Raw genomic sequence first — 19,676 nt, forward strand, 5'->3', positions numbered from 1 at the left:
CGCCGTTAATATATATATATATATAATCTTACAATAGAATCGAACATTACTCTGCAATGTATTTACGTCTTCTTTAACGAACTATAAACTAGACTTTCAATCGCCTTTTAGTAATAGTAGTCAAGAAGTGTTCGACTGACATTGTATAAAACATTGAAATAAACATCTTATTTCTTGACAGTAATGTTCAAAGTCTATTAAATGAATGAATCAGAAAACTCTGCCGAATACAGGCAAAGAGCAGAGTTTTGCATCTGACAGTTTTTGACCTTGATTGTGATTCTAGTTGCTTATTATACCTTACTTACCTTACCCTAATAACGTTTTTTTTTTTCATTTAAAAAATATGTTAGAAAGATAATATGAAATCGTGCAAGTGAGACAAACAATGTAAGAGGGTATTTAAATAATGCACATATTGTCATAATAGTGATAATTATTATTTATTATTGTATGGAAATAATCTCGTATAGTCGAATATAACTTTTAGTGGGACTGGGTAAAAACAAAAACTGAAACAGAAAAAATGCATGGGCCTATACTCAATATTTTTTTCGGTTGGTAAGTTGTTATAAATTAAATAATATTTAACCGACTTTTTAATTGGTATTTTTATTGTTATGATTTTAAATCTGCAAAATATATTAAAAGTATTTTTATGGGATCTGTGAATAACGTTTAGTTACGTATTTTTTAAGTGTGAGCACGATATAATTGTCTAAAAAAGGTCATTTAATAGAGCGAAATAGATTATTGTTTCGATTCACGTAATCCAATATGGGAGCATAAAGAGCCAAGGCATTTTTATTGCGATCATTTTTTATATAACAATTCTGTCATAGGTTCATAAGTTTTTATAAATGGAATTAATATGCTGTAAGACGAGGAAAAATCAATTTGTTGAAACTTTTTGAAGTTAGTGCTGATTTACACAGGGTCAGTAACTGACTGCAAATTCGAGGCAAATCAGTGCTGACTCGAAAAAAAACCCTGTGTAAACAGATTTGAAGTCAGTACAGAGGCTTGAAGTCTAAGTAAACAGTTGGAAGTCAGTCGCGGCGCCGAATTTCGGCGCCGCGACTGACCTGTCCACTGACCCTGTGTAAATCAGCATTTATACTTCTTTTGGCGCGATGGAGAAAAATGATGAGAGTGAATTTTTACGATGCGCGCGCACACCGACACCTAAATTTAACAGCATGAAGTTAGTTCTAGGTGGTATGAAAATTGATAACTATGTTCAAGTTGTATATTCTAGTATTTTTTCCATATGCCAAAGAAGTATAACTTCTAATGCGTGTACATAAGTACACACACTCTTTTTTTGTTGTATAATTTCAGTTGTTGATACTTTTGCATGATAATAATACCACTTGTATTATGTGCCAATTTTTTTGTATCATCATATAGTTACGTTCATTTTAATCATTCATGTAATATTTAAAGGGTAATTGTTAATTTTGTGTACTTTCTGTTATGATATTAATTGTAATAACAATTTATAGTAAATAACCCAGTCTTGCGTCGAATTAATCGTATAACCTCAGCCTTATGCAGTGATGTAGACATTTTTACTGAACGTTAATGTTACGAAGTTTAATAACTGTCGAATATGGACCTAAACTGTGTGTATATAGCTTTATATTGTATTAATGTATATAAAATGAAAGTAATATATAAGTATTTTAAGGTATTCTGTGTTTTATTTCCTATTTATATTGAAAACTAGCTTCCGCCCGCGACTCCGTCCGCGCGGATGTCGGTCTTCGCGTGGATGGTTTATATATCCATTTTGAGAACCTCAGCTGACAATAACATCTTATAAATATCTATTGGACCCAATTCCCAAATACGGCTAGGCCTATAATAATACGCAACCTGTGTTCGCGGTTCTACGGAACAACGTCTATGGATAAAACTGAAAAATTAAGATTAATTTTTTTTATACGTATTTTTCCAGGATAAAAAGTATCCTATTTTACGCCCAGGATAATAAGGTATAATTATACCAAGTTTCATCGAAATCGAACCGCTAGTTTTCACGTGATGCCTTCACATACAGACAGACAGACAGACAGACAGACAGACAGACAGACAAAAATTTTTTTAATCACATATTTGGGTTTGGTATCGATCCAGTAACACCCCCTGGTATTTATTTTTTCAATATTTTCAATGTAGAGGAAAGTCACCAAATATGGAATAGTATCCTAATATGGAATTCCTTCATTTCTCTAAGACTATAAGTATGAATCGCAACATTCGACCATCTTCTGTTCCATTTGGTGTACTAATTATCGCACTAACACCATCGAGTTAGTTGCGCGAACGGTTTACATGTAGCAGGCGTGTTTTGTTTTGTTACCGTGCAGAAATTTTTTTAGGTAAGTAATAAATGAGTTTTACCGGCTATTATGTTTATTTCGATAAGTGTTATACTATTTAGTATATCGGGTATTATGTTTATTTCACCATTTTGTGATCTTTTGTCTTTAAAATATTGTGAAATAAAAAAAATATTTAGAAGAGTTTGAACTAGTATAAAAATCCAAATATGGACAGTCGTCGGTGTCTAATTATTGAATATTATAAACTTGCTATTATTTCTTTAAAAACTGTATGTAATGTTTGTTTTTAGTAACATACATGCATCAGCAGCTTCAGGAGGTTCTGTTCAAGACTTCTTTCCATGGATGAAAGTGGAGAAAGTTGAATTAAATGCTTGATGTATGGGCTCTGAACAATTATGATGTGCTGTTCCAGATGGATCTGGATTTGTGACTTTTGCAATTAATTCCGTAACTCCTTTCATTTATCACAATATGTTATATTCATTTAATTGATCTCAAAGATATTCATTATATTTTTGTCATTGTTATGTTGATTTTTGCTTATATTCCATATATGGGTACCTATTCCATATTTGGTTACTCTTTTGTGATTTTGTTTTTTGTGTAAGATTTTAATTTGTTTACTGATATATTTGGTTAAAGGCTGTTAATTACTACTTATAGATGTATGACTGATCAGTAAAAATAATAAACTGATTTAATTTATGTGAAGTTTTATTTTTATATCCCAAAAACAAAATGGTATTCCATATTTGGTGACTTTCCTCTACAGAATTGACCCTTCTACAGATTTATTATATGTATAGATACATCGAGGAAAATACCTCGGATCTACTACTGTTGCCTAATCAAGGGGCTGATTTAAAAGGTCTGTAAAGACATTTTAGTTCTGCTGAGCTAAAATTTTACTAAGTGGTCATACACCAACAGACTGACCGAACTAAAGGATCCAGTAGGTACCTACCTAATTATTTTGCAATGTGACCACTTTAAAGCTCTCTGAGAAGCCTTGTTTAATCTATGTTATTCTACTCACAGGTTAAGATCAAGAAAACGAATTATCAGCTATAATGAAAAAGTAAAAGAAGAAAACTACACTATTCTTATTGACCTATTTATTCCTGTAAACTTTACATTTCATGTTTGAATCCAATATACGAGATAACGAGTATCATATATTTTAATTAAACTAGTATCGAAAATAAACATGAAATTGATAACATACAGAATCAAATAATTCGTAAATGCTTAGGTAAGTGATAGGAACAAAAACTAATTTATACTCAAATACATTCACCAAAATTGGTATTTACCTGCCGTTTAATCGTAATTGCGCGCTTTAAAACCAACTAACAAGTTTTTAAGTAAAAAGTATGCAATTTTAATAATTCATACGATTAAGAATTTCAATATAGAGGTAGCAATGTACGGACGCGGATATAAATAGTTTTGGCTCATTTAATTGGCGATTTTTAATTGGCAAATGATCTACTCGCGGCTTCGCCCGCTTTGTCTAAAACCTAATGAATTATATACTAAAACCTTCCTCTTCACTCTATCTATGAAAAAAAAAACCGCATCAAAATCCGTTGCGTAGTCTTACAGATTTAGGCATACAAAGGGACATAGGAACAGAGAAAGCGGCTTTGTTTTATACTATGTAGTGTATTCTTATTATTTTAAAAACAACAAATATGGTCATAGCCGATGACTTACTATGACGAATACCTAAACTACATAAAAACAATCAAAAATTACGATATTAAAGTAGTTTTCTATTATTTATTAGCAGTTAACACGAACATCGTCTTTACATCTTCAAAGAGCTTATATACAAAACAGTCAGCGACAGTTGAATGAAGGCTATAAATAGGCTAATTAAGAAAGGAGGGCAGCTACATTGTGTTAAAATGTTTTTACATCGCGTTCGGTTTAAAGAAATCACGGAAACTGTGTCAAGTTGCATTCGCTTTTCGAGTTATTAATCTGTGGTGACGTTGGGGCTGCGAGAAACGCGTTTGTGTTATTATTTAGTTTGAGGTTTTGTTTTAATGTGAATTTTAATTACAGGGTGCATGGTAAGACTTCAGACGCATTTTGACAGGAGCTTCTTCTCATGAAACTGAAGCGAAGTTTCCTTACAAAGTCCAATTTTTTTTTACGAATTCAGCAAAGTTGTAGAACAAAAGTTGTTCGGTTTCATGAGTAGAAGCTTCTGTCTAAATTCGTCTAACGTCTTACCTTTCACCTGGTATTATGCCTAAGTCTTAAAGCATAGTGTAGCCTAAATCTATTATAAAATAATGTTTTATAAATGTTTTAAATTTTGTACCTACTGTATCATATTAGTAATTAAAATTTTAATGGTTATTGGTTATCGTACCTGTCTACAATAAAATATAAAAGATTACTAAGTACATATTATATTAATAATAAATGTTTCATATTTCGGAAATTCGGTTTATACCTATGGGCAATCACGCAAAGAATAAACTTAACGTACCTAGGTAATTATTTATTACTTATTTCAATATTTTATTTAGTGTTCAAAATAATGGTCGGGGAATCTGAGTTTATGTTTCACATTTCTTTGTTGTTAAGAAAGTAAGTTTTTTTCACGTTTTTCCATTTTTAGTTTTTTTTCAGGGATAAATTTTCATAAGCATTAGATATACATAATTACAGTTCAATTCAATTCAACATCTTCCATCTTCCACAACAAATACCTACCCATTAATGATATTAATAATTACATGTTGCAAAATCTATAATATGTTTACACCATTCCATACACGTCGTTTTATTGCTTTTATTTTTATTGACCGCTCGTCCCCAAATCAGCTCTCTTTATAGCCATGTAAAAGTCTCGGCGAAAGTAGTTTCTCTCAGTCAAGTTCAATAACACAGCATAACAGTACCGGGTAGCGAGCAGTCGTGTTGATAACCGTTTGAAAGCATATGCAAAATTTGCATTCATTTTTCAAAAGGCGCTAAGAATTTGCATCGCGGAGTCCTTTATGGAGCAATAATGAAGTATATCATTATATTTGTGATAATATCGTGTATTACGCCGATTGTGGTACCGGCTAAATACGTTTTGCCGAAATGGAAGAAACAGGTGAGTTTCAATAGTTTTAATATTATGTTAATAATTAATCAACAAACCAAAATTATAAGTAGGAATAACTATGCTTGAACTGAACTTGCAATTTAGATAGATTAGATATTTTATTATGATTAGATATTAAATTTTAAAATAACCTCCTCCTTTTTTTGAAGTCGGTTAATAAGTACTTAGATGTTGAAAATACGAGCAGCATAAAAAGATTTTATAAAATTAAATGCTCTAATTTTTTATATAAAAATATGTTAAAATATATGAGAAATAATTGCAAAGCTATGTGCTTTGCACTTTTAAATAAGCTGCAATTTTCTTATTTCATGAAAAGGAAATCAAATTTTATTCGTGTTATCCGTGTTAGTAGTTTTCCGGTGTTACATTTAAAATCTTGTAGATAATATATATGTAAATGGATTCAAGTTGAAAGGAAATACGTGTATGGTGAAACATTTTCAGTTTTTTACTGATGTCCTAACATAAATTAATTATTTTCCATGGACCAAGAAACGTGAAGTCAAAGAATTTACTGTAACTGTTTATTTAGTAAATACTAAGTAAGTAAGTAATCACTACTAATGTTACAGAGCTTTAGAGTTGAACGCACTAATCTTAGGAGTCCGATTCGAAAAATTCTTCTGTTAGAGAGAATATAGTTTATAATCTATATTATATCATCACGCTAAAACCAATAGGAGTGGAGCAATGCGGGTAAAACCGCGAGGCTCAGCTAGTAACCAATAATTAAATACACCGTTTTCCTCAATCCGGCTCTTCTCTGGAGAAACGGCTTTCCAACAGTTAAGTGGTCGATATAAATTATAATTATAGGTCATAAGAATTGCCCTAGTTAAGTTTTTTAAAATTTCAGTAAAATTTTCAATTATTTCATTATAAGTAAGTAATAGATATTTTTATTCACATATTTCGTATTTTTACACAATACACATTATTCAAATTAACACAGATTGGACAGACATTGACATTATTGTGTAGATTTTGATATAAAATGGTAGAATTTGGTTACTTAGTTATTTATTTTACCGATTGTATAATAAAATATTAAATACCTATTTCGTATAGGTAGGTACCTAATTGTCTAATTGATCGAATGTATGGTAGTGTGATATCATACATTATATAAAACAATTGTTATAATTAATTCTGATCAGGTGCAGCAGCCCAAAAATGGATTAAGGATAACTTTCGATTCTGTTACACGTACAACAATCGAAAGTAAAACTGTTTGTTTGTTTGATAACAATACCAAAATAAGAACGTATAAAAAATAAATTTGTTATTTTTCGATGTTGCGGAAACGTAAGGTTTCAGGAACATTACTCGAGCGAATAGTCAATAAACTGTTAAAAATTTAAATTCAAAATATAATTTTTGTTTATTAGTTAATAGATACCTATAGGTATAGAAACTGCTTACTTAAAAGTTACCTGAAATAATAACCCATGTATTAGAAGTTTACAAACACTAAACATGAAGAATAAAAAAAACTCTATATTTTCATGAAAATTATTGCTGTGAACTTGTGATGTTCTTGTGGGTACTTGTGAGAGGAATATTAATTAAGTTTTTGCATAGCAAATAGAGATACTCATAATACTATCAATATCTTATAATGTAGCGTTTACATATATTTTTTAATCGAAAGAAATGTGATGTTTTTAAAAATATGTGAAAAGCTAAGCTCCTAATAAAACAGCTTACTGTAACACAAATTAAGGTATTTCGTGTTTCGCCTTTAAACACGCAAAAGTTCCACACAATAATTTCGTTGCATTTCTTAGACTTATAACCACAAATCATATGCAAATTAACATGCATTTTGTCACCTTAGCACATTTTGATCGTCGAATGTTTGCGTTATTTTCTCCTTGCTCCGGCGTACTTTCTCGCGCTTTCTCAAGATATTAGAAAGTAGTGACTCAACGTCCTGGTAGGATGAAAGGAGTATATTCATTTTTAAACGAATAAGACGTCTTTGTAATGTTTGAATAGCATTCGTGATAAATGTTCTCTTCTTATAAAGCTCTACAATGCACAGTCACGACTCTTGTTTTGTTTGCAAGCGTGTTTGTTAAGATTGAACCTGGGTAATTAAAGTTTCGAAAACTACAAACACAAGTTTTTAATAACTGCAGTCATACATTTTTATGATTCATGTCAGATATAATTACCTACTCTGTAAGTGATACGTATTTTGTAGTTAAGTTTAATTGAAACATAGAGTACATATACTGGCGAATAGTTTTATTCAATTTAACTGACTTCATAATTAAAGCAATCATAGGTTTGTCTTATCACGGTCACAAATCATTTAGGCAACCAGGTAAAAGCATAATTTAGTAAAAGAAAGCCTTGCTATAAAAATATGTATGTACAAAGTAGGTACTTATGGATATAATATATCCTACAATATATTATGTAAGTAATAAAGTTATATTTCTTTGTTTTAAGTAATCTGTGGCAATAACTATAATACAAATAAACAAATAACTAATCTCCACACTTAAAATAAGTAATCTAATTAAGTTTACACGCTCTAGATTTGCCACAAATAAGGAAATATATAAGAGAATCTTTAAAGCAGTTTTTCTGTATCCAAACACGTATTTTCTCAGCTAAAATTTCGTTCGATATATCGAGATCTAGGATAGTATTTCGCAACTGTTTACGTTTGCATGTCATTAATATATAATCGATTTAATCACATGAATTCATTGGACTGTTGATCTAATTACCCACCTGTGTGCTTTTTTGTTTGTAACTACATGTAAGCATGTTTTTATCACTTATCGAAGCTTGAAAGTCTCAGTTTTTGTATGTTGTTGTGTATGTTTCCTTCTTGTTATGTAAATTGTACTGTAACGTATTACTCTATATAAATATCATTATCATGCATGCATTTCAATGAAATCTCAATGTTAATGCAAATTACTAGTTTAGTAACTTTTCAACACACTGGACCTGGTGTATACTACACATTTCACACTTATTTATATTACCTACTAAGATTTTGTGAATTAGGTCATCAAGCAAATAAATTTATCTATCTATTTACATTTGTTATTAAATCACTTTATTATCAGTTACTTTACCTAAAATATACCCAACCACTGAGTTCAACCATCAACCATTGTGCTAAGCCACGTCTTGTTTTTCTATGTCATGTTGCATGCACACCATTTCACCAAGTTATTTCATTGTTATACAGAATGTAACTAAACTAATGAATTAAACTTTCATGTCTGGAACAAAAGTAAAGTTCACCTCAGAATGGTATACTGCCTACTATATCTATGACTTTCATCTTGCACAAAACAATTCTACATCATACACATACTATGTTCCTAACCAAACTGTTTTGCACGCTGTTAACGCACAATGTACTGTAGCCTTCCACGGTGGCTCTATACGAGAAGAGTGTTCAGGCCTGCGAGCTGCCAGCCGTGCAGAGCGAGCACAGTCACTACGTGTGTGATGATAAGGGGGAGCCGAAGTGCCTGCCTGGGTGGCAAGGGGATCTGTGTGATGTGCCCATTTGTAGGAAGGGCTGCGATCCGTTGCAAGGTTAGTTTCAACTATTTAATTGTAATGATTATAGAGTTATCTTCTTTTGGTAAAAGTGAATTAAAAACTCTATATAAACTAGCTCAGTACGGTAAAATTTAAAGATAATGTAAAACATAAAATATAGCCTCATTCATGAATAGCTGATGAAAGAATGATCAAAATCAGTAAAGTATTTGAGTTTGCTTGTAATAAGCAAACCAAAAATCAAGCTCTAAGTTATAGCAAAGTGTAGATGTAGATAATATGAAACCTAGTTGTGAAGACCAGTGTGATTTACCAGATATCGGACTAGGATAAGTAAGCACGCTTTATAGTAACTTAAGCATAATTGCAGGATACTGCAAGCGGCCGGGAGAGTGTCGCTGCAAGCTAGGTTTCTATGGAGAGAGGTGCAACAAATGCATACCGTTACCTGGCTGTCAGCATGGGTACTGTAATGTGTCCTTTGAGTGCATATGCAGAGAAGGATGGGATGGAATCTTCTGCTCTGAACGTAAGTTGATTCAATTCCAAGTATGTATTCTAAGTTGCATATTTTATGTTTAGAAACTCTATGATCAGAAAGTAAAGATTAACATTGCAAATTATTTTTTGCGATTGTTTTTTTATTGTGATTACTGAATTCAAAAAAAAATCATGTCTAAACCAGTAACTCCTCATGATCTGTTTAATTTGTATTTTGCATTTGCTTTTTCTATTCTTTACGACACTTTTTTTCCTACTGAATACGTCAAAATTTTAGACAAGTATGCCTTATGCCATACATCATATCGCCAATATTTCTTTCCAACCACCAGCCACGTAGTAATTATGTCATATAACAGTGACTTAATAGGTAATTCTTATATCCAGCAATGTGCCGCTCCGACTGCCACGCCACGCGCGGGTTCTGTGAGTCCCCCGGCGAGTGCCGCTGTCGTCTTGGCTGGGCGGGCCCCACGTGCCGCGCCTGCCAGCCGTTGCCGGGCTGCCAGCATGGATACTGTGACAAGCCGCTAGAGTGTAAATGCCTGCCAGGGTATACTGGCTTGTTGTGTCAGACGCGTGAGTAGCCAAGTTTATACGGTCTACTAATTTTGTAGTAGAATATCTTTCTGATGGTTTACTTAGACTTTGTTAACTCTATTGTTTGTTGTAAAGAAATAATAACAGTTTAATAATCAATTATTTAAATTCGAACGACATTATCGTGCCCGAATTGCGTTATAGGTGCAGAACTTTCGGCAATTATAACATGCATATCTATTTAAAATTGACAAAAATACCTAAAAGGCATATTTAATTTAGTATTTTTCTATCTCTAGGCGAAATTCAGCCACTCAGTTATCGTGATTCTTATTTTTTTGTTTTCATACTTATAGGTTAGCAACGCAATAAAACACTCATATTATTTCCCATCATATTGTTTATTGTCTATTATACTCCAAGTATTCTAAACCTATTGCTCTAAAAAAAAACAAAATTGCAGCAATCTGCGCACCCGGCTGCCACGGGGAGCGCGGCTACTGCCGGCGGCCAGGCGAGTGCCGCTGCAAGGTCGGGTGGACGGGCGCCAACTGCGCGCAGTGCCACCGCTACCCGGGCTGCGTGCACGGCACCTGCAACCGCCCCTGGGAGTGCATCTGCAAGAAGGGCTGGGGCGGCATGCTGTGCGATGAAGGTGAGATATATTTAAGCGCCGCGCGGTTTCAACTTTCACCCCCGTGGCTCTACTTCTGTTGGTCGTAGCGTGATGATATATATAGCCTATAGCCTTCCTCGATAAATGAGCTATCTTACACTAAAAGAATTTTTCAAATCGGACCGGTAGTTCCCGAGATTAGCTCGTTCAAACAAACAAACTCTTCAGCTTTCCATTTTATAGATAAAGTATTTAAAAAAATATTTTTTCCATTAGTATAGATAAAGCTGTTCAAAATTTACCTGTTTAGATTCTAAAACCTTTTCGGAAAATGTACCGTATCGCGACCTGTTTAACACAATAAGTTTTTGGATGAATCGTAACAACTCATGCAAGGCCAAGCAAGGTTATATGGATGTGGATACTAATTTTCAGAAATACTTGACGTACCTATATACTATATCGAATTCAAACAAAACATAATATTATAATGCATGGTATATTTATATGTATTTTGATTTGTAGTTACAACTACACTCAATTTATGGGACCTTTAAACATATTATTTACTAGATGAGAAGAAATTACAAATCGTTAATTTCTTAGTCACTTATTTGATTAAAACATAAATCGCGTTTTATTACTTTAATTATGCGCTAGTGCTCTCATTCTTTTATAATTAATTACGTTAATTGATTGAGGTATTAACTGGTTTCAAAACATAGTTGTCAAGTAAAAAACCAATAAGTGAAACTACTTAAGGAGGTTGATTTTTTAAATTTATTTCTTTGTAAAAAAAACTTACTTAATTTGTAATTCGTTAGATTCGTTTATTGTCTAGCTATATAGGTAGCAAGTTACATAATATAAGACCTTTTTCAATGAAAATAATATCAATGAAATTAATTACCATGTAAAGCAGCGTTTATGGATAAATTAAATAGATCTCAGCTAGACCAGCCCATACATACTTTCAAATGAGAGCGGTGTTGCTTCGTACTTACATAACCATATAAAGAGCGATCATAATTGACAGCGACGCCATTTTGATGCGAAAATGGAGTAATTTCAATATTTATCATAACTATCCCATTTTCAATCATGTGAGAATTTAATTAAATGGCCACATAAATTCATATACCATAGCATTTACTTAGACGTGAAAATAAGAAATATGAATCAAAATGAAATTGAACTTACAAGTTACAGGCACAATTAAGTTAAAATCCATACTTAATATTATAAATGCGAAAGTAACTGTCTGTCTGTCTGTTCTCAATCACGCCTTAACTACTGAACCAATTTGCATGAAATTTGGTATAGAGATATTTTGATATCCGAGAAAGGACGTAGGATAGGTTTTATCCCGGAAATCCCACGGGACCGGGAACTATGCGGGATTTTCTTTGACTGCGCGGGCGATGCCGCGGGTGGAAAGCTAGTGTAAAATAACCATTTCATACTTAAACTAAAAGTATTCTATATAAAAGAAAATCCTTTGTAATAAAACAATATTGATCGTTTCAGAACTAAATTACTGCGAAAACAACCCTGACACATGTCAAAACGGCGGGAAATGCCAGTCCCTAGAGTCCGGTGACGGCTTCTTCAGGTGTCAATGCCCTCCCGGAGTGAGCGGGAAACATTGCGAGAACGTTCCAGAAAGTAGCACTACTAGTAACGTCACAGATACTACTACAGAAGCTGCCACAGATAATGAAACGACTACAAAAGAAGACGAAGGCAGTGATGATAATGAGACTGAATAAGCTGTGACAATTCAGTTTTGTATGTTGTTAGTGATCAATGTTAACTTATTTTTCTTTAAGAATCTGTTGGAATACATAACTTTATGTCGCGGAAATTTTTTAAATTTAACTTTGCATCTGTAAAAATATTTTAATGTATTTAATGCTGTTTAATAGTGCCATTGCATTGGTGACTAGTTTAAATTATTGATTCATCAAAGTGCATTTAAAAATGAAGTTTATCTTTGCTTTGAAATATATTTCACGAATACCTACTGATTGTGTGTATGTAGAGAATTGTGTACGACATTTTGTAATAATAATTTAATAAATTTTGACTGACAAATTATTACTCACTGTAGTTTTAAGTATTTATTTGTAAATTATAAGATTTTTATAATAAACTATTTGAAATATATCTGTGTTTTTTTACCTCATTACACGCGGTCCGAATTTTAAATTCTAAATGTGTTTTGAAAGAAGTATAAATAATATGATATAAAAACAGCTTGATTAAATTGTTTTATCCTTATCTAACGACATAAAGTATTGATCCGTAATCTAGTGCATACTTGAGAAACCTAAGCATCTGTAAAGTGAACTGATGTAAGATTACACGATTTTTACTAAGATTTTAATTTAATTTGGATTTAAGGTGTGGAAGAGTTCTTTATTAGGGCAAGAAAATTGATTTATTGTTCACACTTCAATTCGAATTACATGACAATATAAGATATTTCACATGTACACTTACATCGACTATTATCCTTTTCTATGAATGCTTAGATTTTTAAAATTACGCAACGGATCTTGATAGGATTTGGATTGAGTGAGTTATAAAAATAGATTCTTTTATCTGTTTCAATTTGGTCTGCTAAAAAATACAAAGTAGAGTGAATGCTATTAAATGTATTACGATTTTCTGTACCATAAGGCCGTGAATAAATAACATAAACTCAGCTCTAGATCAAGATAACTAAATGTATTACTACACTACTACACGCTAGTCACTAACTCACTAGTGGATAGCTCTACTTATGCGCAGTGCAGTCCCAATTGAACGTGAACTGACTGCGCCTTAATTGTGTACATTTTAGTTGTACAATTCAATACAATAAAACAGATATTTAGTAACTTAGTAGCTGATCAAAACCTTTCTCATATGCACTTCAACACTTAGTCACGCTCTCAAGACTCTACATTTGTATAAATGCAAGATTATCAGGGGCGCGGTCTATTAGTTTTTGCCATTAACGGCATCCGACCTGCCCTACTTGGCCTTTACAACTTTTTAAGCCAAGCTCCAACCAAATTAGTCCGATTATGTTAAAGTAATCGAAAATTTAATCTTTTTTTCTGTTTACACTTGATTTGTTGAATAAATTTACGGTCAGGTTAGGTATTGGCCAAATGCAGTAACATATGCAAGGGAATTAAAACTAGAATTCTTAATAGTGACCGATATAAATCACATGATGTTTTTGCAGCTTGGAACGCAATTTATTAAAAATTTAAATTAATACACGGATTTAATATCTTCACACCATTTATTACGTTTGTACATAGCGGCATAATTTACTGTTTGCGAGATTCAGAAACCAGTATGCAGGAGTCGAACATGTTGCATTAGGAATTGGGTCACACTCGCACTAGGAAAGGTTCTACACGATGACAGATAATGAAGATCTCGTAGAGAGGAATGTCCAATCTTACAAAATTATAACTTTAATTTTGTTTTCCATTGCATCGTGATCAATATGCTATTGACAAATCTGCACTGTAATGGTATACATAATATACTATTATAAAGAGGTAATGAATAAACATATATATACTGCATAGGATCAATATGAACAGGGTATTCCCTGGTCATATTTAATCCTAATTTTAAATACGTATATGAACCTGACCCACTGCAAATATATTATGGTAGATACATACAACTATATTTCGTATACAGGATAGTACCTATATGTATGATACATAATCGTTTCATAACAGCCGAAGGGTCTTTTCTATTAATCTTTTTCTGAAAAATATTCTTTATGACTTTTCACTGTTCAGTTAGAAAAATGTTATTTTATTATATGCTCATAATATTTTATTTCTTATACTTATTTATATGATGACATTTTAGCATTGCAAATACAAAGGTAAAGTAAATAATCAAAGAAAGGTACTTACTGCTAACGTAGAGTCTCTACGATAATCTAAATAAATCTCTAACAAGATAATTTTTAATTTCTCTACGGTAGAGAAATTAAAAATTATCTTGTTTGTAAAATTTTTAAGTGATAAAATTTTTAAATCATCATTTCTAACGACATTCTCAGCTTCTATACCTACTGAAAAACGTTGTGTGAATAATTGATATTATGAACTATAAACCATTGCTGTAAGTATGATTTATGGTTTCTTTAGTTCTCATGATCATAGGCCAGGTATTAGATGCTTGAAATTCATTAAACTACATAAAATTCTAAATCGGTCTAATGGTTTTGGAGATTGACTCGAATATCCAAATATACAAAACTTGTCATCTTTATGATGTAATTACCACGATCCATATTAGAACCACTTGGGACATCAGATTTTTTATTTCATGATAGCTATGTGTATATGTGGCGTATATGTATATAGTTAACATACTTTTGAAAAAATACATAGCATGATTACCTGATAATTATAATTACTGATGCGACTGACCTGTTTACAAAATTCTTTAAATTTGCATTAAAAAAAACTAATTATTTAACTTCATTATATTGAAAATACCGCATCAGTCCCGTAGTATTGATGCTACGCTTTATGACAATAGATTCATCGTAGCGCTCTTCGCGCTACACGATTTAAAAGCTTTACAACTGCGCTGTAGAATTAAACGTTCATTTTTATATTTACGTTGCATAAAGTAATGAAAAAGTTAAATTATGCTTAGTTTTTCTTGCATTTATATGTAATAATAATTTAATATGTTGAAGTTATTAAAGAAATAAGTAAGTATAAACACAATTTATTCTTCTGAATTATGCTCTACCATCTATATCTCCCAATCATGATTCCCAAAACATTCCACCAACATGTACCAACAAAAATAAGTCCAGACGAACGTCACTAATACTAGACTCAGGTCAATAACTGTTACATTTAAGGCTCGGACCAGTACACGAAACATGAACTCACTTAAAGTATAAAAGGCCTGAGAGCACACTCCTTGCAGCAGACTGATTACAAGCCGGCACACGGCGACAAATGTGATTCGATAGTATTAAGGATACATTTAAGAAATGGCAGCTATTCATTTATTTATGGTGAGTATTCGTGGTGGACGGACTAATACATCTTCATGGAACATCGTTTGTAGAGGAGAAATTAGGTCCTATTAACAAATTTTGGTAAAGTTACTCTATAGAGTGATAATAACATAGTCTAAGGAAAGGTCCTATTAATAATTTATGACAAAGTTAATCATCAAAGTCATAATAAATCCTTCTAAGCAAAGGTTCTATTAATAATTTTTTATCATCGAAGTCATAACAACACGTTCTAAGCAAAGTTTCAACTAATAATTTTTCATTAACTTGATCAGCAGAGGATTAATAACATATTCCGAGAAAGGTGCTTTTAACATTTTTTTGGAAAAGATGATCAACAACGTTCGGTGCTTTTCTATTGAGTTTAGCATTGTAAATAATGTCACAAATAAGTCTTTTAGATAGATAATAATAAAATTATGTCGGATGCTGTTTTGATTGCAATTTTAATTTTAATTTCCTAAGTTTACTGTTATGTACAATAACGCAGTTAACAATACGAGAATGTAAAGTAGATTAACTCTTTAATACATTGCTTCTGTCATTATTAGTAATTTGAAATATTCATACCAACAAAATAATCAGCAAGCAATAAATCATAATTTAAATAATCAAAATTTCAAACCCTTCGAAGTGTAAAACACGAAGGTTATAGGTAACGAATTATTCACTGTGTAAATCTAATTTTTTTTTTGACAGTTCTAATTACAGAATAATAAATACGATAGTTAATGAAACAACATATTTATAGGCATAACTGATGAAATAAACTCTAAAATCCTTAGTTTCGCAATATCCTTCGCGCGCCCATAGCTGCATATAGCTGCCGGATGGTGCTTTAAAATTATGTGCGGACTTTTGCCCTAAATGCGTCATATCTAGTTACTCAATTTTAATAGGGCTTGTTTTTTTTTTGTGTTTGTAAACTTTTCAAGTCGTAAACAAGCAAGTAATAGATATCTGCTTTGCTCTATAATAAGAGAAAAATATTATAAATAAATCGTAAGATTACCAAAGAGTTAAAAACGTTATCGAATTAGAAGACAATATTTTATGCAATCGATACATTTGAATATTTAGGTACTTAACGTTAAATTGAAATATATATAAAAAGGAAACTATTAACTACCTATTTTTATCGTAAACAACGTCAAAATGAGTCAGCAAGTGTTAGGGGCCAATATTAGTTAGCGAAATTCTGTCACAAAAAAGCACCTCGCCTTTTAAGTTTAATAGTAAGTTTTAATTTATAAAAATTTTTCTTATTGTGAGCTATTAATCTTTTATATTAGTCAAAGTCAGCTTGCATATTATCTAAGAGAGCTTGCGTTTGTCAAATGTACATGAAACAACTTCATAAATTAGTAGATTTAGTAACGACATTTCTAGACCTTAAGGGCTAAGAAATATGAGCAAAGGGTTCCGCGTAATTAAATTCGCGCATTCTCGTACAATTAAAATTAATGAAATGTTTTTCTGCAATTATATAACGCATGAGGGCCATTATGGCGAATATTTGTAATTTGGTTTCTTAAGCTGGTCAATTTAATAACATTTTTTTTGTGAGTGTAACATTCTTAATAATTATATTATATAACCATTGGACACGTGTGTCGTAATTTATGCAATGTTGTGAATTTTGATTATAAAAGCTATGCAGTTTTTTTTATAGTAGTAGTTAGTAGCTTTCGATTCTAGCAGTTTTCTCTGTAATCGTTAACTTAGTGGTTGTGAACTATTGTATATAGAAGAAACAAAGTGGTACGCAAAACTATGTTTCAAGATATCTTTTACAAAAATGACAGTTATAAAAAATAACATATTATATATAGATTTTCAATTGACAAAAATATAATATTATGAAAAACAATGTGTGCGTGTACTACTTACATACGTAAGAAGTGAAACTTCTTTATGAACTTATTTTTCAAATTAATATACTACTACAGAAATACGTCGAATCACACGTGGTAGGGATAAGAAAAAGATGGCGCGTAACGGAAAAATGTCACGCGCAACGAAAAAATGTTACACAAAAAATTTTTCCAACCCCGATTAAGAAGTTTCACTTCAATAAGAGCTATACTTCAATAAGAGCTATAGTCTCAAAAGAATAGAAGTTTTATTTTAAAGGACGTAATTAACATATTTTCAATACACCGAGTCTCGGCTTGCTGTAGTTTCTTATAATGCTTTAAAGAACTCTGCATTGATTGATATATGATTATGCCGCACCTGCACAGTATCAGACCTTACCCGGACTTCACCTTGACCTACGATTAGTGGTAGACATTGATCTATAATACTTACTTTATTTTTCATGAAATTTTAATATAACCATACTTAGTTAGTGTAAACTGTAATTGAATGCGCATTGAAACTATAACAAATTCAGTTTTACGCTATGAGATCACTGCTTTGATAAAAATAAACCATTTTAATCGTTCTTAATGAATTAATAAATTAAATCTCCAAATCATAATAACACACTATTTTTTCTATTTTCAGGTACTCCTCTTGGGGAGTACTCTATCACTGAGCAAGGAAATAGAACAGAAAAAAGTATCTGAACTATTAGAAAATGGAATCAAAGATGAACCATCTGGAAAGCCGGCGAAGAGAGGCATCTACTCCACGGGACACGGATATATCTCATCCGGTCCTGTCCTGTCTCACGGAATCGGTATTGGCGGTGGTTACGGCGGTGTAAGAATCGGCAGTGGTATTGGAATCGGCAGTGGTATTGGAATCGGCAGCGGCATTGCCGTCGGTAGCGGAATCGGCAGTGGAATCGCTGTCGGCAGTGGAATCGGTCTCGGAGGCGGTCTCGGAGGTGGTATCGCCGTTGGAGGACCAGGAATAGCCGTCGGTGGTGGAGCCATCGCCGCTGGACCAGCTGTAGCCGTCGCCGCCGCGCCCGCAGTCGCTGTCGCACCCGCCCCCGCCGTGCAAACATCAGTCTCTGTTCAACCCAACCCAGTCATCTTGCGCCAGGAAGTTCCCCGCTTCATCACAAGAACCATCACCCGTGACGTGCAAGTACCCGTCCAAGTGCCCGTGCAAGTACCCGTCGACCGTCCCGTCCCCGTTCCATACAGAGTGAACGTGCCCGTGCCAGTCGACAGGCCCGTGCCCGTCATCCACAAAGTCCCAGTTGAGGTTACTCGCCAAGTCCCAGTGTACTACGAGAGGAAAGTCCCGTACCCAGTCAAAGTACCCGTATCCGTGCCGGTGCCATACCCAGTGACGGTCGAGAAGCAGGTGGCCGTCGACCGCCCCGTGTACGTCGACCGCCAAGTGCCCGTGCCCTACCCCGTGCACGTCGACAGGCCAGTGAGCGTGCCCGTTCCCGTTCACGTGGACAGGCCCGTGCCCGTTCCCCAGCCCGTAGTAGTTGACAGGCCAGTGGCCGTGCCCCAGCCCATCGTGGTCGACAGACACATCCCAGTAGCGACAGGTGCGATCGCCACGGGCCCCGCCATTGGCGGCGGCGTTATCGGGGGCGGTGTTATCGGCGGAGGAGTGATCAGCGGCGGCGCGATCAGCTCCGGCATCTCGTACGGCTCGGGCGTGTCGTACGGCTCGGGCATCTCCACCGGCATCGGCTACGGCAGCGGTCTCTACGGCCACGGTGGCGGTCTTTACGGCCACGGCGGTTACGGGGGCTCGTACGGCTCGTACGGCATCACCAGCATCGGCCACTCCATCCATTAGTTTAAGTTAAATTATGTCGGAATATATTCAGCATTATTAAATATACGGATTGAAACACCTGTTTATTTTTATTGAATTCTTTATTTAGAAAACATCTTGCGAACTCTTTGTACACTTAAGTTATTTTGTAAAGTCTGTACTTATGCACTTTTTATGTTATTAAATTAATAGCTTTACATGCAGTACTTTATTTATCTCTGTAATTTAAACATTTATTATACA

The 19,676-nt window shown here is 33.5% G+C and overlaps 2 protein-coding genes across 3 annotated transcripts; both read left to right on the plus strand.

Moving 5' to 3' along the window:
- Positions 1-5,222: 5,222 nt before the first annotated feature.
- On the plus strand, positions 5,223-12,842 carry LOC123697458 (neurogenic locus protein delta). Of its 2 annotated transcripts, none has more exons than XM_045643982.1 (6): positions 5,223-5,469; positions 8,916-9,054; positions 9,392-9,550; positions 9,910-10,101; positions 10,526-10,717; positions 12,206-12,842. In XM_045643982.1, the coding sequence occupies exons 1-6, from the start codon at positions 5,380-5,382 to the stop codon at positions 12,445-12,447; spliced, it is 1,014 nt and encodes a 337-aa protein (XP_045499938.1). In that variant the 5' UTR covers positions 5,223-5,379; the 3' UTR covers positions 12,448-12,842. The 2 variants fall into 2 exon arrangements, with proteins under 2 accessions (XP_045499938.1, XP_045499937.1); XM_045643981.1 differs by having other exon boundaries at positions 5,224-5,469; positions 8,880-9,054.
- A 2,760-nt stretch (positions 12,843-15,602) lies between these two features.
- On the plus strand, positions 15,603-19,630 carry LOC123697289 (tetra-peptide repeat homeobox protein 1-like). The gene is made up of 2 exons (XM_045643754.1): positions 15,603-15,737; positions 18,249-19,630. The coding sequence occupies exons 1-2, from the start codon at positions 15,714-15,716 to the stop codon at positions 19,452-19,454; spliced, it is 1,230 nt and encodes a 409-aa protein (XP_045499710.1). The 5' UTR covers positions 15,603-15,713; the 3' UTR covers positions 19,455-19,630.
- The last annotated feature ends 46 nt before the right edge of the window (positions 19,631-19,676 follow it).

The sequence above is a fragment of the Colias croceus genome, chromosome 14 (assembly GCF_905220415.1).
Source record: "Colias croceus chromosome 14, ilColCroc2.1".
Classification (NCBI taxonomy): domain Eukaryota; kingdom Metazoa; phylum Arthropoda; class Insecta; order Lepidoptera; family Pieridae; genus Colias; species Colias croceus.